The sequence below is a fragment of the Carassius carassius genome, chromosome 41, assembly GCF_963082965.1.
Source record: "Carassius carassius chromosome 41, fCarCar2.1, whole genome shotgun sequence".
NCBI lineage: Eukaryota > Metazoa > Chordata > Actinopteri > Cypriniformes > Cyprinidae > Carassius > Carassius carassius.
Genome location: NC_081795.1, coordinates 22,687,206 through 22,707,810, shown reverse-complemented (window position 1 = coordinate 22,707,810; position 20,605 = coordinate 22,687,206). Strand labels below are relative to the sequence as shown.

General features: G+C 40.2%; 1 protein-coding gene across 1 annotated transcript in view; it reads left to right on the top strand.

The window, feature by feature from the left end:
* The first annotated feature begins 1,227 nt into the window (after positions 1–1,227).
* The window catches only part of LOC132122964 (calmodulin regulator protein PCP4-like), a 39,197-nt gene continuing 19,819 nt past the window's right edge, over positions 1,228–20,605 (top strand). Inside the window, exon 1 of the mRNA XM_059533496.1 lies at positions 1,228–1,432. Within this exon, the coding sequence (XP_059389479.1) occupies positions 1,424–1,432 (9 nt within the window). The 5' untranslated portion in view covers positions 1,228–1,423. The remainder of the gene's footprint in view (positions 1,433–20,605) is intronic.

Genomic DNA, 20,605 nt, shown 5'->3' with positions numbered 1-20,605 from the left:
TTTAGTTTTCATTTTATTAAAATTTAAAAAACGTCCCAACTTTTCCGGAATTCGGGTTGTAGCTACTGTGCGATTTCTGTGCGATTTCGGAAAGCTACCAACTCAAACTGTACGAGTACATCGCATGCGATGTAAAGCCAAAGCTCATGATTTTTATGTGCTCACTGTACGATCCAATCGTCGAGTTGCGATTTGACTGCGCACACTATAGACCCATTAAAAGTTTGTAAGCATTGAAACGTCTCCGGGCGGGCGGGGCTTAGCTGGAGGCAAAAAGAGGCATGGACGCAATGTTGACAAGAGTAAGCTAACACGTTTTAAATGTAAAAAATTATTTTTGTTCTTCATCAGCTGAATTAACTGGCATGTAACACCATGCAATGAATTTGTGTGATGACACAACGAAAAATATTTAGCTTCACAAATTCCATAGATACTGATGCAAATGTAAGAATAGTAGCCTACACAATAAGGAGTGCATTGTGAGTTTCTGCTTATGTAGGCCTACTGCCAGTGGTTAATGGGAAGCCAGGAGTGGATCTAGTGAAAAAACGCTTTAAAAGGAAGGAATACTCTACTCCAGGTTCGGATTCCACTCACAACCATCAGGCTACTGTAATCAGCAAGAGATAATTAATAACCCCCCCCCCCCCCCCCCCCCCCAACCAGCAGAATGTCAGATACAACGTGCAATAAATAATTACTTATTATTAATGAGCATAATAAATTATTCTTCGTCAATAAGCTAGTTAATTAAGCATAGCTAAATTATGTTTACAGTTGCCAATGAGCGTTGCAACGTTTTTCCCTTTTACATTTTTTTTCTTATTATTTATACTGTTTCAATAACATTTTATTTGTATTTACAGAATGTTTGAATTTTAGGTGTGCTATTATTCTAAAAAAAATTTTTTATATAAAGTTGTACAGCAGCATTACAACAACTGCATCCAAAATACAACACTGTGAAAAGTTGTAAAACGTTTTGTCTCTGAAGTCTATTCAAAGGTCATCCAATTAGAAAGTCTCGGTTTCATAATACAAATTCGGCTTCGTGGTGTCAATCAAATTATGTCAAGATGGCATAATGGCATATGGCATTTTCAAATCCTAGTAGGCTAAATAGAGTGCCACACAAATACTTCTGGTAATTGTTTATCGAGTCGGGCTGCTATGAATCTGCGCTCGTGAAGAGAGGACAGAGACGCAGTTCTCGTCATTAACTGTAGGAATAAAAGAGGACAGTAATATTTCAAGCAGAATAAGGGAGGAGATTTGCCGTCGGCTCTCCTATTGGTTTAGTGCAACCGTGATGGCATTGAGGAGACGGCTTTATACTTTATAAAGCTCCCCGAGAGTGAGGAAACCACTACTGCTTACAGCTGAAGTGCGCTGAGGAAAAGCCGCGCGATAACACTGAACCATGAGTGAGGTAAGTGCACCTCTAGATTTACCGAATCCAGATGAGATTTAAAGCAGATCTTTGCAACAGATTTTGATTATATAATATGCTTAATAGCTTTCGGCATCTTAATTTCTTTTGGGTGCTGCAGTGTGCTGCTGTGAGTCCTCGCTCAGCGTGTTTGATTCACTTTAGCCTCACGAATCTGTTCAATTGCCGATGGAACAGTGTTTACGTAAAATAACTCAATAATAATTTCATTTCACTTCATTTGAGGATGACTTCTGAAGATGATAACATATCTGAATATACTTTTTATTGACGTCATCAAATTCTAGGCTATCTATCTATCTATCTATCTATCTATCTATCTATCTATCTATCTATCTATCTATCTATCTATCTATCTATCTATCTATCTATCAAAAATATAGAGAAACTGTTGCTATAGATGCCATACTTTTGTTTTGGAATCTCCATTTCTGTATGAATATACAAGCATTAGCTATATAAAGGCATTGCATATTTCTACTGTTACTGCCCTTGAGAAAGTGATACAGTTCATTAAACACACAATGACCTTTTGCAACATCATCACTCAGTAGCAGGACAAGTGATAGCTATTGGAACATTCCCTTAAATGGAATATTTTATAGGCTTTTTATTGGCAGTTCAGTAAAATCTGGACAACAACTTAAATATTGAAGCACAAAATAATTCAGCTGCAGCAAAAATGGAACACACAAAAACATCAAAAATGTATTTATTTTTTTTTTACCAACAGATGTCACAATTAATCAAGTGATTCATTTATAAAATCACAACTTTTACAAACAGCGTGACAAATTGCCCCAACGTGCCATTTATAAAAATACCATAAGAACACAATTCAGCCTTTTGCTAAAATCTTGCCAAACCTTGCCTTAATCTATGCCAGTGTGGTTTTTAACGTGAAAATACTGTACATGTTTTTGAATAGAAATATTTTGGTAATTTAGTGGCATTTTTTATGTTTACATTTGAAACTATGAACTAATAGCCAATTATTAGCTTTAATTTGATGATGAAATACATTCTCTTGCCACATAATTGCAGTCTACCTCAAAGTGCGGTGTTCTGGTCTGTTCTGTGTAGCAGACAGCATGGAAAAATAAAGCTGTAAGCAAGTAATAAAATCGTCTATATGTTGGGATACATTGCTAATTGCTACATAGAATACTCAGCTTTTATTTCATTTATATGCATTTCAGTTGGCAAACCCTGATCCGTTTCATTAGGAAATCTCTTATCCATTTCAGAATACCTGCTGGACATTAGCACCTTTAGGACTTTTGCCTTTGGTTATTTAGATGTATCCATCAATAGGGCTGAAAGCAGTAGTCTGTGTGCTTGTGTGTTGAGTATACACAAATAGTTAATACATTTCTAGACAGGAAGTGCTAATTAACTTCAAAGCCATCTAGAAATGGTGCAGTTGTGACATCTTTCTCCAACAACATGTGCGTTTTCTAGATGTTATTTTCTGTGACCTGCAGTGCTTTTGAACATGATGTGCCAAATGTAACATATTGTAGAGAGGGATGCTAATTATGAGAGAGGAAATTAGCATAAACTCAACCCTGATTTAAGCAGTCAGGTAATTATGATGCGTTCAGTTTGCTTCAAAGTATTAGAGCGTTTAATATCTAAAGAAAAGGCCCAATTACTGTGAGAGCTGTGATCAAACACCATATGCCACATCTCTCCGGCTTCTTCTCATTAGCTTTCATTCTGCCTTTTCTTGTAGAAAATTTAGCAGCAGAAAGCTGTTTGTTTATTTATTTATTTTCCAAATATTTTTTGAATAAGGTTTATATCAGACACTGTACGGAACGCCTCTGCCTCTAAAAGGAAGATAAAAACAATATATTTTTACTCCCTCAGTAGAACATTATAAAAAATGATCAACATTTAATAGCAGTTGAAAGGAGGAAAATATGTTACCCATAAGCACACAGCTTTTTAGGCATTGTTTAATTTACTGTTGTAGGTAATGTGGCCTTTCTTAAATAACTACATAATACTTAACGAGAGTTAACAGATTAGTTTAATACAGGTAGTGTTTAAATAATAAAAACCACATCAATGACAGCAATGTGACAAAAGGAAAACCTGTAATAGACATAATGGTAATGCACAGTTTTCAAAGTGAAAAAGAACAAATAATCTTATAATTTACTGCAAAAAAATCCTAAAATAATAATAAAAATATAAATTAGTGGTGGGCATAGATACATTTTTTAAAATCCAGATTAATCTCACTGTAATCTTGGAATTAATCTAGATTAAAATGGCTCATTTGAATTCTGCCGAAGGCATTCAGAATATGTGTGCTACCCAAATAAAATAATGACTAAAAGTAACATTAAGTCTTTGAGAATGGGTTTCTGAAGACAGGTGGTGCATTAGACCAGGGGCTCCTGTCCTGTTTCCAAAATGCATCACAAACTGCTTGAGAAAGCTGTTAACGAATTCCACATTGCACAAGGTGCAAACAACCTTACGACTGTTTCACACATACTCTTATGCAGTGCGTATGCGTTTCATTTTTTTTTTTTTACGGACCCATGTTAACGGATTCCAGCGTTCACACGGTTGCGGTCCGTCAGTGCGTTCCAGGAGCAGTGCAGCGATCGTTCACGTACCGAGTAGCGGACTGCAAACGCGTCCCGTGTGAAAGCACAATGAGTGTGAGTCCGTGCTGCTTCAGCACCACATTCGCAATTCACATGGACTGGATACGCACTGCAGACGGATTATGTGTGAAACTTGTCGAGGTTTCCATTGGGAAGCTTCTTTAAAAACAGTAAAATTTCCCTGAAGCAAACCCGGCGGCTTCAGCTGCATCCATGTTTGTTAGCACGTCACGTTTGATGTGGTAATTTCACAGTAGGCATACACACAGGTTTAAAGACTCGTTCTCAACCCCTACAGATCCGGCTAGGTATACATCCGCGCTAAAATATCAAGGTGAAAATCATCATAGCTTGCGTAGTATAGAACCAGCTCCCAACCCAACTTTGAGAATAGATTAACGGCGATATTTTTTTTATCGCCCGATAAGAGTCTCCCGTTAACGCAGCACGTTAACGCCGATAACGGCCCACCACTAATATAAATATAAATAAATTGACATTCCCAGAATTCCCTATGTGACACTTTAAATGTTTTAATTAAGTACAGTTTGTTTAAGTATATTAGGGTAATTATGTTTAAATAATATAAATTGTATTATTTTATTGCAGTGTTTTATGATGCTACCAATGTTTTTTTTTTTACAGTAAAATTTTGGCTACCACATTTGGCTACTGTTTTTTTAAATAATGTATATCATTTTAATACTATATACATTATGTCAGGTTATCAGCACACATACATAAGTTAGTTTTAATAAACTGGAATAAAATGGAAATCATAGGGCCCTGTGAATATAGGCATCATATGAGCAGAGCTGGAGAGCACAGATTGGGGTGAGTTCCAGAGCCACACAGCACCTTTAATCTGATTTTGACAACTCTTGAAAAACTGCCCACATTACTCATTTCAAACTGGTCTCCTTGTCTCTCGTCTAATTCATCTCTGACCTCTCCACACATCAATTCTCTCACACTGGATTGCTTTATGACACTCAAAAGGCCTACTACATATCTTGAAGCAGCACAACGGGATGCCAGAAATATGATTGGACATGTGCTTCCATAACCAAGAATGTGCTGCTGCCTCCAAGCTCCCCGCATTTGCCACCAACTTTCTTTGCCCCTTACAACTGTCTGATGTGATATTTCCATAAATGGAAGGTGTTATTCCACCTGTTTTTTGTGTATATGGAAGCCAGCTTTCATAATACATTAGACAAGCATAAGTGCACTTCACTATGAAATAATAACTAGAAAAAAAGTTAACTGTGAAGAATAAGATAAGATAACTTCCAATAAGATAAGTATTAAATTATATTATCTTATATCTAATAGTTATTATTGTATACATGTACAGTATAAAAGAAAATCTAAATGTTTATATTTATATAAAGAAAATATATTAATGTGATTCAAATTGTTTGAATAAAAGAATGGAAATAATAATATTATGAAACATGAGAATGATAATAAAACTAAAAAACAAACAAACAAAAAAACTGTGTTAAAAACAAATGGAACTGAAACATGAATTACATGAGACAGAAAAAAAAGAGACTAACACAGACAGGAGACTTTACTTTTTTTGTTTCAGAAGTTCACCTCATGTCACACCTCATGAAGGATTAACTTTTTGCCAATTGCAAGTTGAGAAATCACTGTTATTTAGTTTATTTGCTCTTTTCGTAAATCTCCCAAGCGTAAGCTGTTTCTCTGAACAGTTGCAAATGAAGTAGTCCAACTGCCAGGCAAAGCCGCAGTAAATTTTTAGTTTGGCCGAAGGCATCAACACATCAGCATATTAAGAAGCTTAAGGAAACAGTTTTTTTATCCAAGCTGGATTATGTGAAGTTTGCAGTATCATTCTTATAGCTCTGCATGTTTGGTGGTGCTTGCGAAGGCAAGCGTCACTATAGCTATTGCCCATACTCAGGGTTAAGGATTTGTGCAAACCCTCAACCCCAAGTATTTAAATTCCTGGACCATCTGTACTATGCACATAAATGAAGCTTCAAATTATGTGGCTTGTTGAGGAAATATGTGCTATCACTTTATTGTAACCACATAGCAACATACTAATGACTACTCTGAAAACCTTAGCGACTGAATATAGCAGCACCCAGGCTAACACCAACAACAAGCAAATGTACAATAAAAGGTTTCTTGAACTTACTGTGAATTTTCAGCTTGAATATGATTTTAAGTTAAAGTGCAAATTGTCACTGTAATAGCTGCATAAAGCATATTTATTTATGGTTCTATATTATTTGCTATGCTTATTAGATGTTGTTTTGTTCCATTTTACAGCACTGTGAAAGGAAGTAAAAAAAAAATATATATATATATGAATATTTGAATGGTCATTTACTTTAATAAATTGGTCATAAATCACATTTTACAATCTACAAAGTGCATTACAGACTGACAGACTAAGTATTGTTATGCATATAAATTGTCCATGTAATGTGTTAGTTTTGGTTTGACTAATGAGGCAGTTTACATCAATTGCATAAGCTCATGGCTATGGGTTTATAAGATTCCCAGCCGACTGTACAGCATCTTGCACATGCAATGTAAATGTATAAATTAAATCGATAAAACAAACTGACAACTTTATTAAGCCCCTTAATGGCGAGGAGCGAGCTGAAAGGTGATAGCAGAACATTTAGTCAATTGAACAATAAACTGGGTAGAAACATTTTTAAAAAATCACTCCTCGCAGGGGACGTGGTGCTAGCTTGATTGGCTTAGGCTGTTATTTATAAGAAATGCTTCTGTTGGTATGCCATGTGCCCTACATTATAAAAATAAGTTATATAAATAATTTGTGTGACCCCCCTCCCCCCACATTTGCACCAAAAAACTGTATATTAAGGCAAGGCAAGTTTATTTATATAGCACATTTCGTACACAATGGTAATTCAAAGTGCTTTAAATAAAAGAAAGTAAAATAATAATGAAGAAAAATAATAACAAGAATAAAACAAGCAATTTTAAAACTTTTAAAATTATTAAAAAAATTACTTATTTAAAATGAATTTAAAACAGTTCGAAAATGATTTTACATAAAACAAAATAAAAAAAACAGTGAAAATATGGTGCAATCAGTTCGGACATTGCACAGTGCTCATTCAATAAATGCACAGCTAAACAGATGAGTTTTAAGTCTACTGTAGATTTAAATGCGACTAGTGTTTTAGCACATCTGATCTCTTCTGGAAGCTGATTCCAACTGATTCCAACTAAAGGAGGACTCCCCTTGTTTTGTGTGAACCCTTGGTATTTCTAAGGCTACGTTCACACTGCAGGACTTAATGCTCAATTCCGATTTTTTGAAAAAATTCGTTTTTTTTTGCAAAGCCGTTCACATTTCCAATTAAATGCAACCTTTTGTGATCTCCTGTGTGAACGTGAAATGACCCAGAAGTGATCCGCATGCGCAGAAGAGTGCACAACAGCCAACGACGTCACTTGTTGTTTGCGGAAGTAGCTAAACATGGATGTCAACAACAGTGTAGTCAACAGCGGAGCTCGTTTAGCAATATTAAAGTTATTTAAGCAGCATCATCCGCCATGGTTGTTGTTTATCTTCTCATTCCCGCCTACTTCAACGCAGAATTATGATGTTTGTAGCGTATCAATGATGTACGGGTCAGATACATGTGACCTGGCCGTTCAGATGGAGGTCGCATTTCAAAAGATCGGATACGTATCGGATTCAGGACCACATACCCAAGTGGCCTGGGTCGCATTTGAAAAGATCGGATCTGTGTCATTCAGACTGTCATGAAAAGATCAGGTCGCATAGGGGCAAAAAAATCAGAATTGGGTCGTTTCAGCCTGCAGTGTGAATGTAGCCTAACTGACTCGATCCTAATGATCTGAATGCTCTGTTAGGTTTATATTCAGTGAGCATATCTGAAATATATTTCGGTCCTAGGTCATTTAGTGACTTATATACGAGTAAAGGTACTTTAAAATCAATCCTAAATGTAACCGGAAGCCAGTGTAAGGACCTGAGGACTGGTGTGATATGCTCAGATTTTCTGGTTCTAGTCAGAATCCTGGCAGCAGCATTCTGGATGAGCTGCAGCTGTCTAATGGTCTTTTTGGGAAGGCCGGTGAGGAGCCCATTACAATAGTCCACCCTGCTGGTGATAAAATCATGAACAAGTTTCTCCAAGTCTTGGCTGGAAACAAAACATCTAATTCTTCTAATGTTTTTTAAATGATAGTATGCTGATTTAGTTACTGCTTTGACATGACTACTGAAACTAAGGTCTGTCTCCAGAATCACACCAAGATTCCTGACTTGATTTTTAGTTGTTTGACCCCTTGAGTCAAGGTATTCCTAAGTTGTTTCCAAATGCAACGACAAATGCAGTTTTAGATAAGGCTAGGTAAATCTGGGTATCATCAGCATAGCTGTGATAGGCAATTTGGTTCTTTCTCATTATTTGACTTTGAAGCATATACAGGCTAAACAAGAGCGGTGCAAGAATTGACCCTTGTGGGACTCCGCATGTCATGGACGTCCACTTAGACTTATGCTCTCCTAGACTCACATAATAGCCTCTCCCTACTAAGTATGACCTGAACCATTTGAGTACCATCCCAGAAAGCCCGACCCAGTTTTCCAGTCTCTCTAGTAGTATGTTATGATCGACAGTGTCAAATGCAGCACTGAGATCTAGCAATACCAGCACCGATATTTTGCCAGAGTCACAATTTAAGCGAATATCATTTATTATCTTAATGAGTGCTGTCTCTGTGCTGTGATGCGGTCGAAAACCAGATTGAAAATTGTTCAGGTATCCATTTGACTTTAAGTATTTGTTCAGCTGATTAAAAACTACCTTTTCTATAATTTTGCCTATAAAAGGAAGATTAGATATTGGTCTAAAATTGCTCAAATGGTGTTATCAAGATTGCTCTTTTTCAGGAGGGGCTTAACAACTGCAGTTTTTAAGGAGTTTGGAAATGTCCCAGAAAGAAGTGAGGCGTTAACCACTTCTAAAAGATCTGCTTCTAAGCAGTTAAGCACACTTTTGAAAAAAGATGTGGGAAGTGTGTCAAGACAGCAGGTTGACGATTTTAGGTGCTGCACTATGTCTTCCAGAATTTCGCTATCAATTGCTTCAAAAATAGACATAGTATCTTTTTGATATTTTGGCATAATCTGTCTGACCTCTGCATTACTTGAGGATGTGCTAATCGCCTTCCTGATATTGATGATCTTCTCAGAAAAGAAGGATGCAAACTCATTGCATTTCACTGGGAATCTGACTTGGGGGGTTTGTCAGTCTCTCAACAGTGGCAAAAAGAGTACGAGTGTTATTTAAGTTACTGTTTTTAAGGTTTGAGAAGAAATTCTGTCTAGCTGTGGCTAGTTTCACATTAAAATCATGAAGGCTGTCTTTATAGATGCTATAGTGAATTTCAAGTTTTGTCTTCCGCCACATCCGCTCTGCTTTTCTGCATTGTCTTTTCATAGTCTGAACTGCTGTTGATCTTCTCCAAACTGATTTCTGTCTGTTTGTTTTCTTACTGATTATTATTGGAGCAATATCATCAATAACATTCTTAACTTTTGAGTTGAAGGAATCAAGGAGAATATCAACAGAGTCTGCAGAAATGCTTGGTGTCAAAGATATAGCCTCCATAAATAGTACACTTGTGTTCTCGTTAATGCATCTCCTTTTGACAGAGACCGATCTAGATTCAGTTGTAGCAGACATCAAAATATCAAAGAAAATACAGAAGTGATCAGATAGTGCTATGTCCCTAATAACAATGGATGAAATGTTTAGTCCCCTACTGATGATTAAGTCTAGAGTGTGTCCACCTTTGTGTGTGGTTGCATGCACATGCTGAGTCAAGTCAAAAGTGTTTAGAACTGTTATCATTTCTTTTGTAGTTTTGTTTTATGCATTATCTATGTGAATATTAAAATCCTCTGCAATAGCAAAACAGTCAAACTCTGAGGAAATCATTGATAACATTTCTGTGACCTCTTCAACAAAGGCCGGAGAGTATTTTGGAGGCCTTTAAATAATAATAAACAGAATGATAGCAGCTCTCAGTGATATATGTTGGGTCCCCGCTATAATAACAGCAACATTCACAAATGCCTACAGAACAAGCGGTAACCCAGTGTGCCTGTAGCTTTCTCTATTTCAGTTTTATCACGTGATAGAAAGTCTAAGGCCATCTCAAGCCGAAGGGCAAACTCATCTAATGAAAGCACCTTTCAGCACAATCCCTAGATATTCAAAAGCCAAGTACTGACCAAATGACACTTGCTTGCATTGATAGACATCTTTAAATAGAGCAGCTACACCTCCACCTCTCCTAACAGTCCTGCAGACACTCATGTAAGTGAAGTTAGGAGGGGCTGCTTCATTGAGGACTGTTGCATTGCAGCTGTCTTCAAGCCATGTTTCATTTAGAAACATAAAATCCAGATTGTTTGTGGTTATAAAGTCATTGATTAGAAATTATTTATTTTTTAGTGAGCGAATGTTTAAAGATGCTAACTTGATCGCAGTGCTTTGTGTCTTTACATCGATCTTAGTTTGATGCATAATAGGCCGCAGATTAGATGAGTTTGCCCTTCGGCTTGAGATGGCCTTATACTTTCTATCACGTGATAAAACTGAAATAGAGAAAGCTACAGGCACACTGGGTTACCGCTTGTTCAGTAGGCATTTGTGAATGTTGCTGTTATTATAGCGGGGACCCAACATATATCACTGAGAGCTGCTATCAGTTGTTTTTGGTTCACCTTCAGCAGATAGAGGGTTTGGGCCCTGGTGTTGTGGCATTGGTCGAAGAGCTCTCGCAGGAGCAGGGACCACAGGCTTTGGTGGTTGGCCGTTTTTTTGTTGATATCTGCGGGCTTGCAGCAAATGAGTGAGAGAGTTTAGTCCCAGCATACACCAATTCCTCCATTTTTTGTGAAAAGCACAGAAGTGGAGATGCTGGAGAAAGGGATAATGTGTCTGGTGAGATGGGCTGTCTCTCTGGTGTTTATAGAAGAAGAATAAAGATATTGTAGTAAATAGATATTGTCCTTAAACACTCTAGCACCAAGTTTGTTTGGGTGGAGGCCATCCGGTTTAAATAATTGTCTATGGCCCCAGAAAAGATTGAAGTTGTCAATGAAATTCACTCCTTTTATATTACAAGATCTTTGTAGCCATGTGTTCAGCCCAAGCAACCGTGAAAACATATATGTTCCCCTTGCTGGGAGTGGTCCAATGATGAACGACTGAACTTTGAGTCTTCAAAGTGTTTTAAAGAGTTCACTGAAGTCCTTCCTAAGGAGTTCTGACTGCTCTTTCCGAATATCATTCTTCCCCAAATGGATGATGATTCAATTTGCAGTCTTGTGCTTCATCAGAATATTCTGAAGTTCCTTGTTCACATCAGAGACCATTGCTTGAGGAAGGCAGTAGGGCTGTGACGGTTGCCGTGACAACCGCTTCACCGCTGTGGTCGGTTGCTACCGCGGTTGTCTACTGCCACCGGCGGTAGTGCACGTGACGTCACAAACTCTATAGCAAGCATAATACAAAGTTTTGTATATACATGTAATAACTGTAATAGTTGCAAATTATAAGTCTATGGTAATTAACAAATTACCTCAAACACAGCGTTTCCTTTAGATTGGCAGATTTGAGTGCAGGAAAACACATGCATTCATCAAATTAGTTTAGTGTTGGGCGATGGATCTTGTTGGGAAAGCAAATACCACATCGCCGATCTGGAGTCATCTGCATTCATGTCACCCATCGGCGTTTGCACAAGTTCTCGTGATCGCAAACGCTGGCTGGTCAGGTTTGGTGAGGCTTTCTCTCCAAACTGGCCAAATACAAACGAGACATCGATAAATAAAAGATGGTAACAAAAAATATGGCAACGATTCCTATTTCAAAGAGAGCGCGTGCAGATGAGGAGTTAATGAGCTCGCTTGGTGGCGGAAAAGTAAACCGGACGCAACACAACCGCGTTGCGACAGGTTGAGTCTGTCTGTCTAGTGTCTATACATGACATTTGAACTCTGTGTCAGTAGCCTACATCACAGACCGGATGGGGATTACATCCAGTGTAGCGCACTGATTATAATGAGTATTTTGTCGCGCTGCGTCGCTCGCGTCCATTAGACAGGGGGTATTTAACTTTCTTATTTAGGCTACTTTCTTGTTTAACTGCATTATTTCTTTGATACATATTTTAGTGTTTTGCAGGCGGCGTTCACTGCCAGAAGTGCTCAAATAAACATGAACTGACGAGTTAAATAGGATGTGTTAGATGAGTGAGACAGTGCTGGTCTGATTTCATAGACGTGCATAAATATATATATATATATATATATATATATATATATATATATATATATCCTGTATATAATATATTACATGCATGCACAGTTTAAGTCCGCTTTAATCGCCTATTTTGGTAATTCCATGAATTAACTGACCACAACACTGCTTGCACAGTTTATTTCGCAGTTTGATATACGCACAAAGAAAGCCCGCACCGGCGTCTTTGAGCACAGGACCTTTTCCACGCTCGATCGACTTGCACCTGATAATAGAGTGAAGTCAGCGCGTGTCTGAAACGTCTCCTGTTCAGTCATTCTGGGACTCAATAAATTCACTTCTTGTCAAGTGTCAGAAGCAGCAGCTGTGAGTGGGTGGCCATCCCCGCCCCTACGTTAAATATTTTGATACGTTAAACTGAAAAAAAAATGATCGCCTTCGTTAACGAGCAAATTTTCACACTTATATATATACATATATATATATATATATATATATATATATATATAATTTTTATTTTATTTTTATCAACACCGCGCCACCGGCGGTTGTTAGACCATGACTACCGCGGTGGTAAAAATCAGCCACCGTCACAGCCCTAGAAGGCAGCATGTTGTTGTAGTCCTGCTACGGATGTTTCTGATAACAGAGTCACCCACTATCAGAGTCCTTGGCTCGGCTGCGCTCTTAGCTGAATGCCACTGTCTGCTCGATCTTGAGCGTGTCACGGTTGGTAAACCATGATCTCTGGGTTTTGCACTTTGTGGGTGAAGTCTGTGTGTTACGTGTCAGCACTGATTAGTTTGTGGGCGTCTCCGTTAATTGTCATCAGCAACAGCTGTCACTCATTACTCATCCCTATATATTGGCTTGTCTAGCATCTTGTGTTCGTGAGAGCATTGTTTCATGTTTGTAACCTATGCCTTGCTTTCTTGTGTGTTTCTGCGTTGGATGTCCGTGTCTCCCCGGAACACCGTCCACTCTACGCAACCCACCACCAAGCAACACCACTTACCTTCGGCTCGCTTCCCTGAAGTTCCTGTGTCACCCTCTCCTGCTGCCAACTCACCTCCGCCTTCTGGATTCGTCATTCCTCACCACCATCTTGGACTGTGCATTCCTTCCAGCGTTATTTGTGTCTCAGTTTTGTATTGTCTCATTGTCTTCATTGAATCTCATTAATCTCGCACTTGCTTCCTGCCACTCCTTCACTCAGTCGTTACAGAACGCTCTCACCCCTGCCATGGAATCAGCGAGCACCACTTCACTGAACCGCATGGATCAGCAGCAGGACAGCATCGTGAACACCGGACGCGCGTTCCAAGCGCTGGTGACACAGGTGTCCGAGCTCACCCAGCAGATTCATCAACTCACCTCTCCTACTGCGCCCACAGCACCGCCTGCGCCGCCTGTCCCCCGGGAGACCTCCCAGAACCACTCAATGAAACCATATCCTTTTACCTCATGGACTCCCCTGTAGCTCCCATTGTTTTAGGTCACCCCTGGTTAATCAAACATAATCCACGAGTGGATTGGTGTTCCAACACTGTCACCTTGTGGAGTGAAAGTTGCCATGAGTCTTGTCTGGTTTCTGCTTGTCCTGTTGTGCCAAAGAGACCAAGCTGTTATCAAACTTGCCCGCAGAGTACTTGGACCTGAAGGAGGTGTTCAGTAAGTCCCGTGCTGCTTCTCTTCCTCCACATCGTCCCTACGACTGTGCTATAGATTTAGTGCCAGGTAAGTCTCCGCCTAAAGGCTAAATTTACTCTCTTTCTATTCTGGAGAGGGAGGCCATGGAGAAATACAGGTAGCACTTTATTTTACAGCCCTGTTCCCCATGTAAATACTATGTACTTATTATAGTAATTACAATAACTATGTAATAACTAGGTACTAACCCTGAACCTACCCCTAAACCTAACCCTACCCCATGTAGTTACCTTGTATTACCAGGACTTTCTTAGATAAATACACTGTAAGTACACTATAAGTACATGTAAGTACATGTACTGTACATTTCTGATTCCTTAGCATCGAGGTTCATCCGCCCTTCCTCTTCTCCAGCGGGGGCGGGATTCTTTTTTTGGGTAAGAAGAATGGTTCTCTGCGACCTTGTATTGACTACCGAGAGCTGAACAACATCACAATAAAGAACACCTATCCATTACCGTTGATGTCTTCAGCTTTCTAGAGGTTACAGGGAGCATCTGTATTCACAAAATTGGATTTACGCAACGCTTATCATTTGGTCCGCATCAGGAAGTGGGATGAATGGAAAACCACCTTTAACCCCCCTAGAGGGCACTTTGAATATTTGGTGATGCCGATCAGGCTCTCCAACTCGCCAGGGGTTTTCTAAGCACTCGTTAATGACGTGTTGAGAGACATGGTAGATCAATTTATATATGTTTATCTGGATGACATACAGATTTTTTCTTCATCTCTCCAGGAACATGTTCAACACGTCAGACAAGTGCTCCAGAGATTACTCGAGAATGGGCTTTTTGTCAAGGCGGAGAAATGCATATTCCATGCACAGTCTGTTCCCTTCCTAGGGTATATCGCCTTTTCCGAGGGAAAACGTATGGATCCTGACAAAGTTAAGGCTGTGATAGATTGGCCATCTCCAGATTCCTGTAAGGCCCTACAGCGATTTCTGGGGTTCGCCAATTTCTATCAACGTTTCATTCGTAATTTCAGCCAACTAGTCTCACCTCTGACATTCTTGACCTCCCCCAGTACTCCGTTCAGGTGGTCGGATGCAGCCGAAACTGCATTTACCAATCTCAAGAGCCGCTTTGTTTTGGCTCCCATCCTTGTAGCCCCCTGATCCCACACAGCAGTTCGTGGTGTAGGTCAACGCATCAGAGGTGGGGGTAGGAGCAGTTCTTTCCCAACGTGCTGCCTTGGACAATAAGATGCATCCCTGCACGTTTTTCTCTCATCGGTTATCTCCTGCTGAACGCAATTATGACATTGGTAACAGAGAATTGTTGGCCGTCAAATTAGCTTTAGAGGAGTGGCGTCACTGGTTGGAAGGTTCAGGGGTACCTTTCATTGTTTGGACCGATCACAAGAATTTAGAGTACATTAGAACTGCAAAAAGACTCAATTCCAAGCAGGCTCGGTGGGCACTTTTTTTCGGTCGTTTTGATTTTACTCTGTCGTACCGCCCGGGTTCCAAAAATGTCAAACCCGATTCTTTGTCACGTCTTTTTGAGCCCTCCGCCCGCCCGGTGACTAGTCATCTCAGCACTTGTATGGGAGGTCGAATCGAAGGTCAAGACGGCCTTAGAAGGGGTAACGCCTCCACCCGGCTGCCCAACCAATTCGTTTATTTGTACCGGAAGAGTTACGGTCCGAAGTTATTCAGTGGGGTCACTGCTCTAACGTTGCTTGTCATCCAGGGATAAGCCGAACCAAGGGGTTAAACAACGATTCTGGTGGCCACTTATGGCTTGTGACGTCCACGATTTTGTTTTGGCTTGCTCAGTTTGCGCCAGTGATAAGTCGTCTAACTGGCCTCCTGATGGGCTTCTTCAACCGCTATCTGTCCCTTCGAGACCCTGGTCACATATCGCACTAGATTTTGTTACCACCCTCCCGCCCTGTAATGGCATGACGGTCGTTTTGACCGCAGTGGACCGGCTCTCAAAGGCGGCACATTTCATTCCCTTGCCCAAATTACCGACAGCCAAGGAGACAGCGTCACTGTCCTAGATCACATCTTTCAGTTACATGGCCTCCCGGTAGATGTGGTTTCTGACAGGGGATCCCAATTCATATCCAAATTTTGGAAAGAATTTTGTAAGTTGCTAGGAGCGACGGTTAGCCTGTCTTCGGGTTATCATCCCCAGAGTAACGGGCAGTCTGAGCGAGCCACCCAATATTTAGAGAGAACGTTGCAATGTTTGGTCTCCAAGAATCCTTCCTCCTGGAGCCAACAACTCTCAATGGTGGAGTATGCTCACAATTCGTTACCAGTGTCAGCCACGGGCCTCTCTCCGTTTCATTGCAGCTTAGGTTACCAGCCACCAGCTTTTCCCAGTCTGGAATCTGAAGTCGCGGTCCCCTCCGCTCACGCATTTGTCCAAAGGTGCCACCGCACCTGGACCAGAGCCCGCAAGACTCTGCTCCGGATGAGGGAGCGCACTAAGGCCAAGGCCGATCGCCACCGGTCAAAGCCTCCCGTTTACATCATGGGTCAAAAATGACCCGTCTTCCATGTGTCCAAAATTAAACCCGTGTTTTATTCACGTATGAATCCGCCTACCCCGGTTCCCCCACCGCCTCATAGATGAGGAACCGACCTATTCGATTAATCGTATTCTGGACTCGAGATGGAGGGGACGAGGATTCCAGTACTTGGTGGACTGGGAAGGTTACGGTCCGAAGGAGAGGAGTTCGGTACCTGCTAGGGACATACTGGATCACTCCCTTATTGATGATTACAATCAGCAGGTAGGGCCTTCTGGGAACTTCAGGAGGCGTTCTTAGAGGTGGGGGGGGGGTGGGTACTGTGACGGTTGGTAAACCGTGATCTCTGGGTTTTGCACTTTGTGGGTGAAGTCTGTGTGTTACGCGTCAGCACTGATTAGTTTGTGGGCGTCTCCGTTAATTGTCATCAGCAACAGCTGTTACTCATTACTCATCCCTATATATTGGCTTGTCTAGCGTCTTGTGTTCGTGAGAGCATTGTTTCATGTTTGTAACCTATGCCTTGCTTTCTTGTGTGCTTCTGCGTTGGATGTCCGTGTCTACCCGGAACCCTGTCCACTCTACACAACCCACCACCAAGCAACACCACTTACCTGCGGCTCGCTTCCCCGCAGCTCCTTTGTCACCCTCTCCTGCTGCCAACTCACCTCCGCCTTCCGGATTCGTCATTCCTCACCACCATCTTGGACTGTGCATTCCTCCCAGCGTTATTTGTGTCTCAGTTTTGTATTGTCTCATTGTCTTCATTAAATCACATTAATCTCGCACTTGCTTCCTGCCACTCCTTCACCCAGTCGTTACAGAGCGCCTGTTAGTAGCGGTGTTAGCTGCTGGCTGATCCAATAGATGTTTAATCACATTTGGGGATTCCTCACCCACATTCATTAATGCTTCAAATCTGTTCTCAAGATGTATAGTGGGTGGTTGAATACCAGTATTCACAAGCCTTGTCATGGTCGAATCTGGGGTAGAGGAAGCTATGGCAGCAATACGAGAAACTTGTGACAATCTGATGTCTCGTGTTCCTTTGGGTCTCGCTCCGTTTGTGCCATCGATTAGTGTGGCGATCAGTTTCAGCTTGTTCCTCTACACTTGGTATAAACTGTTGAGATTCAGAAGATTAATGGGACTCACCTGCTGTATGCTGAGAGGGTCCGTGACGACGGTCTGCTAAGTTATATCTCGATATTGTCAAAATTTTTATGATATTCGATATATATCCCGATATGTTTGCATTTGCATTTAAATAATAAAAAATAAAACATGATTTTCTTTTGCCCATTAAAAAAAAAAAAACTATTTAGATTAAACCGCTAATTTAAGCAGTTAAAAAACTAGACCAAGAGATCACTTACTGCTTTTTATTAAATGAATACATGTAGCCTATATGTAACTGAAGCAGTGCAAATTAAGTAACAGTTAAAGAAAGTGCATTCTGTCAACTTTTTAGTGCATGCAATTCACAATTTAAACTATGCAACTAGGATAAGTATTTTATTTTAATTTTTTAAACAAGTTTTTAAGCTAAGAACACAAGTCTGTCAACTGTCAGATTATTTTAAATTTCAGATTATCGTCGGCGGCTCTTCCGCAATGAGGAGTGATCACGTGCGCATGGTTGCCAGATTGCTTAAAATAAGCAAACACCGGGCAGAAAATGTATCCTTGTAACAGTGGAGCTCTGATTCGGAGATTTAAACTCTTGTTATCTGGCAACCGCTATCATTAAAGCTCTCGTAGTAGAGGGGCGTAGAGCAGTCAGCAGTTACAGGTTCTTTTTTTGGACATTCGGCGCGTTCTTTTGGGAAAGTGTGCTTGAATTTGAAATATTCGATATTCCCGATATATTCAAATTGTAAATCGTCGTCAAAATTATTCCGATATTATCGCTAATATTTGATATATCGCCCAGCCCTATGCTAAGTGTTCCGTCTGTTTTGGAAGTCCAGCAAGTAACTTTGTTTCAAGAATCACAATCCTTTTGTAGAAGTTTGCAGCAGTTCATGCAACAAGTAGATCCAACAGGAGGCATTTTCTCTCTCTTCTGTTTGAATGTAGGCAGTTGTTTTCCTGTCTCCGGAATGTAAGCTGCTGGCATTGGGAGGCAAAGTTTTCTTTTTGTAGTATTATTCCAGTCCCAAAGAGTTTTTTAGTTTTAGTGTTTGTGCCAAAAATCTGTTGTTTGAGCACTGTGCTGATCTGCTGATGTAGAAATCTTACATCAGTACAGAAAAAGTACAGAAATAAGAAGCAAAGCGCAGAGCAGTAAGCTAGAACATCCGAACGGTAGCAAAGCCGGAAGCAGTATTATAGACCCCTTTTCAGTTATTGAATTTTGTGTCCTTTTTTATGGTCGGAGCTTAGGTGGAGACAGAAAGATTCCCCTGACTGCTCCACTAATGCTAGCTAGCATGTTTTGTTTGCTTGTTTTGAACAACAACTGGATAAAATTTGATTTCATCTTATAATATTTAATGTCACTCACTGTCCGGGCTTGTGATTGTTATTTGAAAATATTAACTTTAATGGAAGGAACCAGACTAGTTGACTCGTTCACACTAGATCAGGGTTCGGCAACCTACAACAGTGGCATGCAGAGGGAATAATCGCTGGCATGTGAGCAATAGGGAAAAACTGCATACTGACATACATTTTGAGGTAATCATTTCTCATAGTCACACAGCCTGTTAGGAGCTATAAATACTATTAAAGTGTGAGAATTAACTTGCGCTAGTCTACCAATGTGCGCGCGAACGATGCACATACTAGGCGCTTCAGATCAAAGCCTCAGCAGTCTAACAGCGCTCGTCAATGTCAAAATGACTGAGATGGCCAACCAAATCAAAGTAGGCAGGATTTATGGTTCACAGAAGCAGAGTGCGAAGCGTCAGTTTAACAATAAAGGTAGCGAGGTAAGATGAAGCTGCAAATAATTTAATTTTAGTCATCTTTTAATCATACGTTTTACGATAGAAAATGACCGACAGCTATATCCAGTGATGAAAATTTTTCTGACATATGCCCATTTTTTGAGAGGGAGAGAGATGTGTAAATTGTCTGCGTCTGTCTCTTTCTACAAACAATGTAGAAACGTTCTACAAACGATTTTGCCCCCTTGTTGTTGAGAAATATATGTAGCAATTCAGTATCTATTAATAAAAGTTGTGTGGCAGCACTGACAAGTTTATGAGCTTCTGAATGTTACTTTTTGCACAGCGCGATCTCAGATCTCTGTGTGCGAATGTGTATAGTAAATAGAAACTGAGGGCATATAAATCTTTAGATGCCTATAACTATGTACTAACAGTGGCAATTGTAAGCAAATGCCACTATTTGAACACACACCTGACACATAACATTATGACTTATGGCAATTGTAGAAAGTGACAGTTTCCTTTATGTTTAGTCGATGGTCATTAGTTTACTTGCTCCCTAATTTCTGATAAGGTAGTCATGCATGAGAAATCTTTAGACTTGTAACCAAACCATAATCCATACCAACAAAAGACAATAGTTTACATAACCTTAACTGATATGAAGTGTGTGCTGCAAACACGAGCATTTTTCATTATCGTTTCTGTCCAGTCCCCTCATTTAATTGCCTTTAACTACAACTGTCGTAAAAAAAAATTTCTGGCAATGGCAGCAGGTATGCACTAAAATGTAAGTTTGGAGCCTTTACTCCATCAATTCTGACACTCAGCAACACAACAAGATGGCATTTTAAGCTCCTTACGTAGCTGATACTGTGCTGGTTTTTATTGGCAACCTCTAGTTGGAATCTCGCCCGAATGGTACACAAAGTACCTTGGTCTGCGGAATTTGCATCACGAGCTCCGCCCCGCAAAGCAGGTATATAAGGAGCAGCACGAGCAACTCTCATTCAAGTCTTCGCTGAGGAGCCGAGCCAGTGACCCGGCGCGATTCAGCGGAACAGCGATGTGGCAAGGGGACGTAACGTCTCCATTCCCTCCTTCAGGGAACGA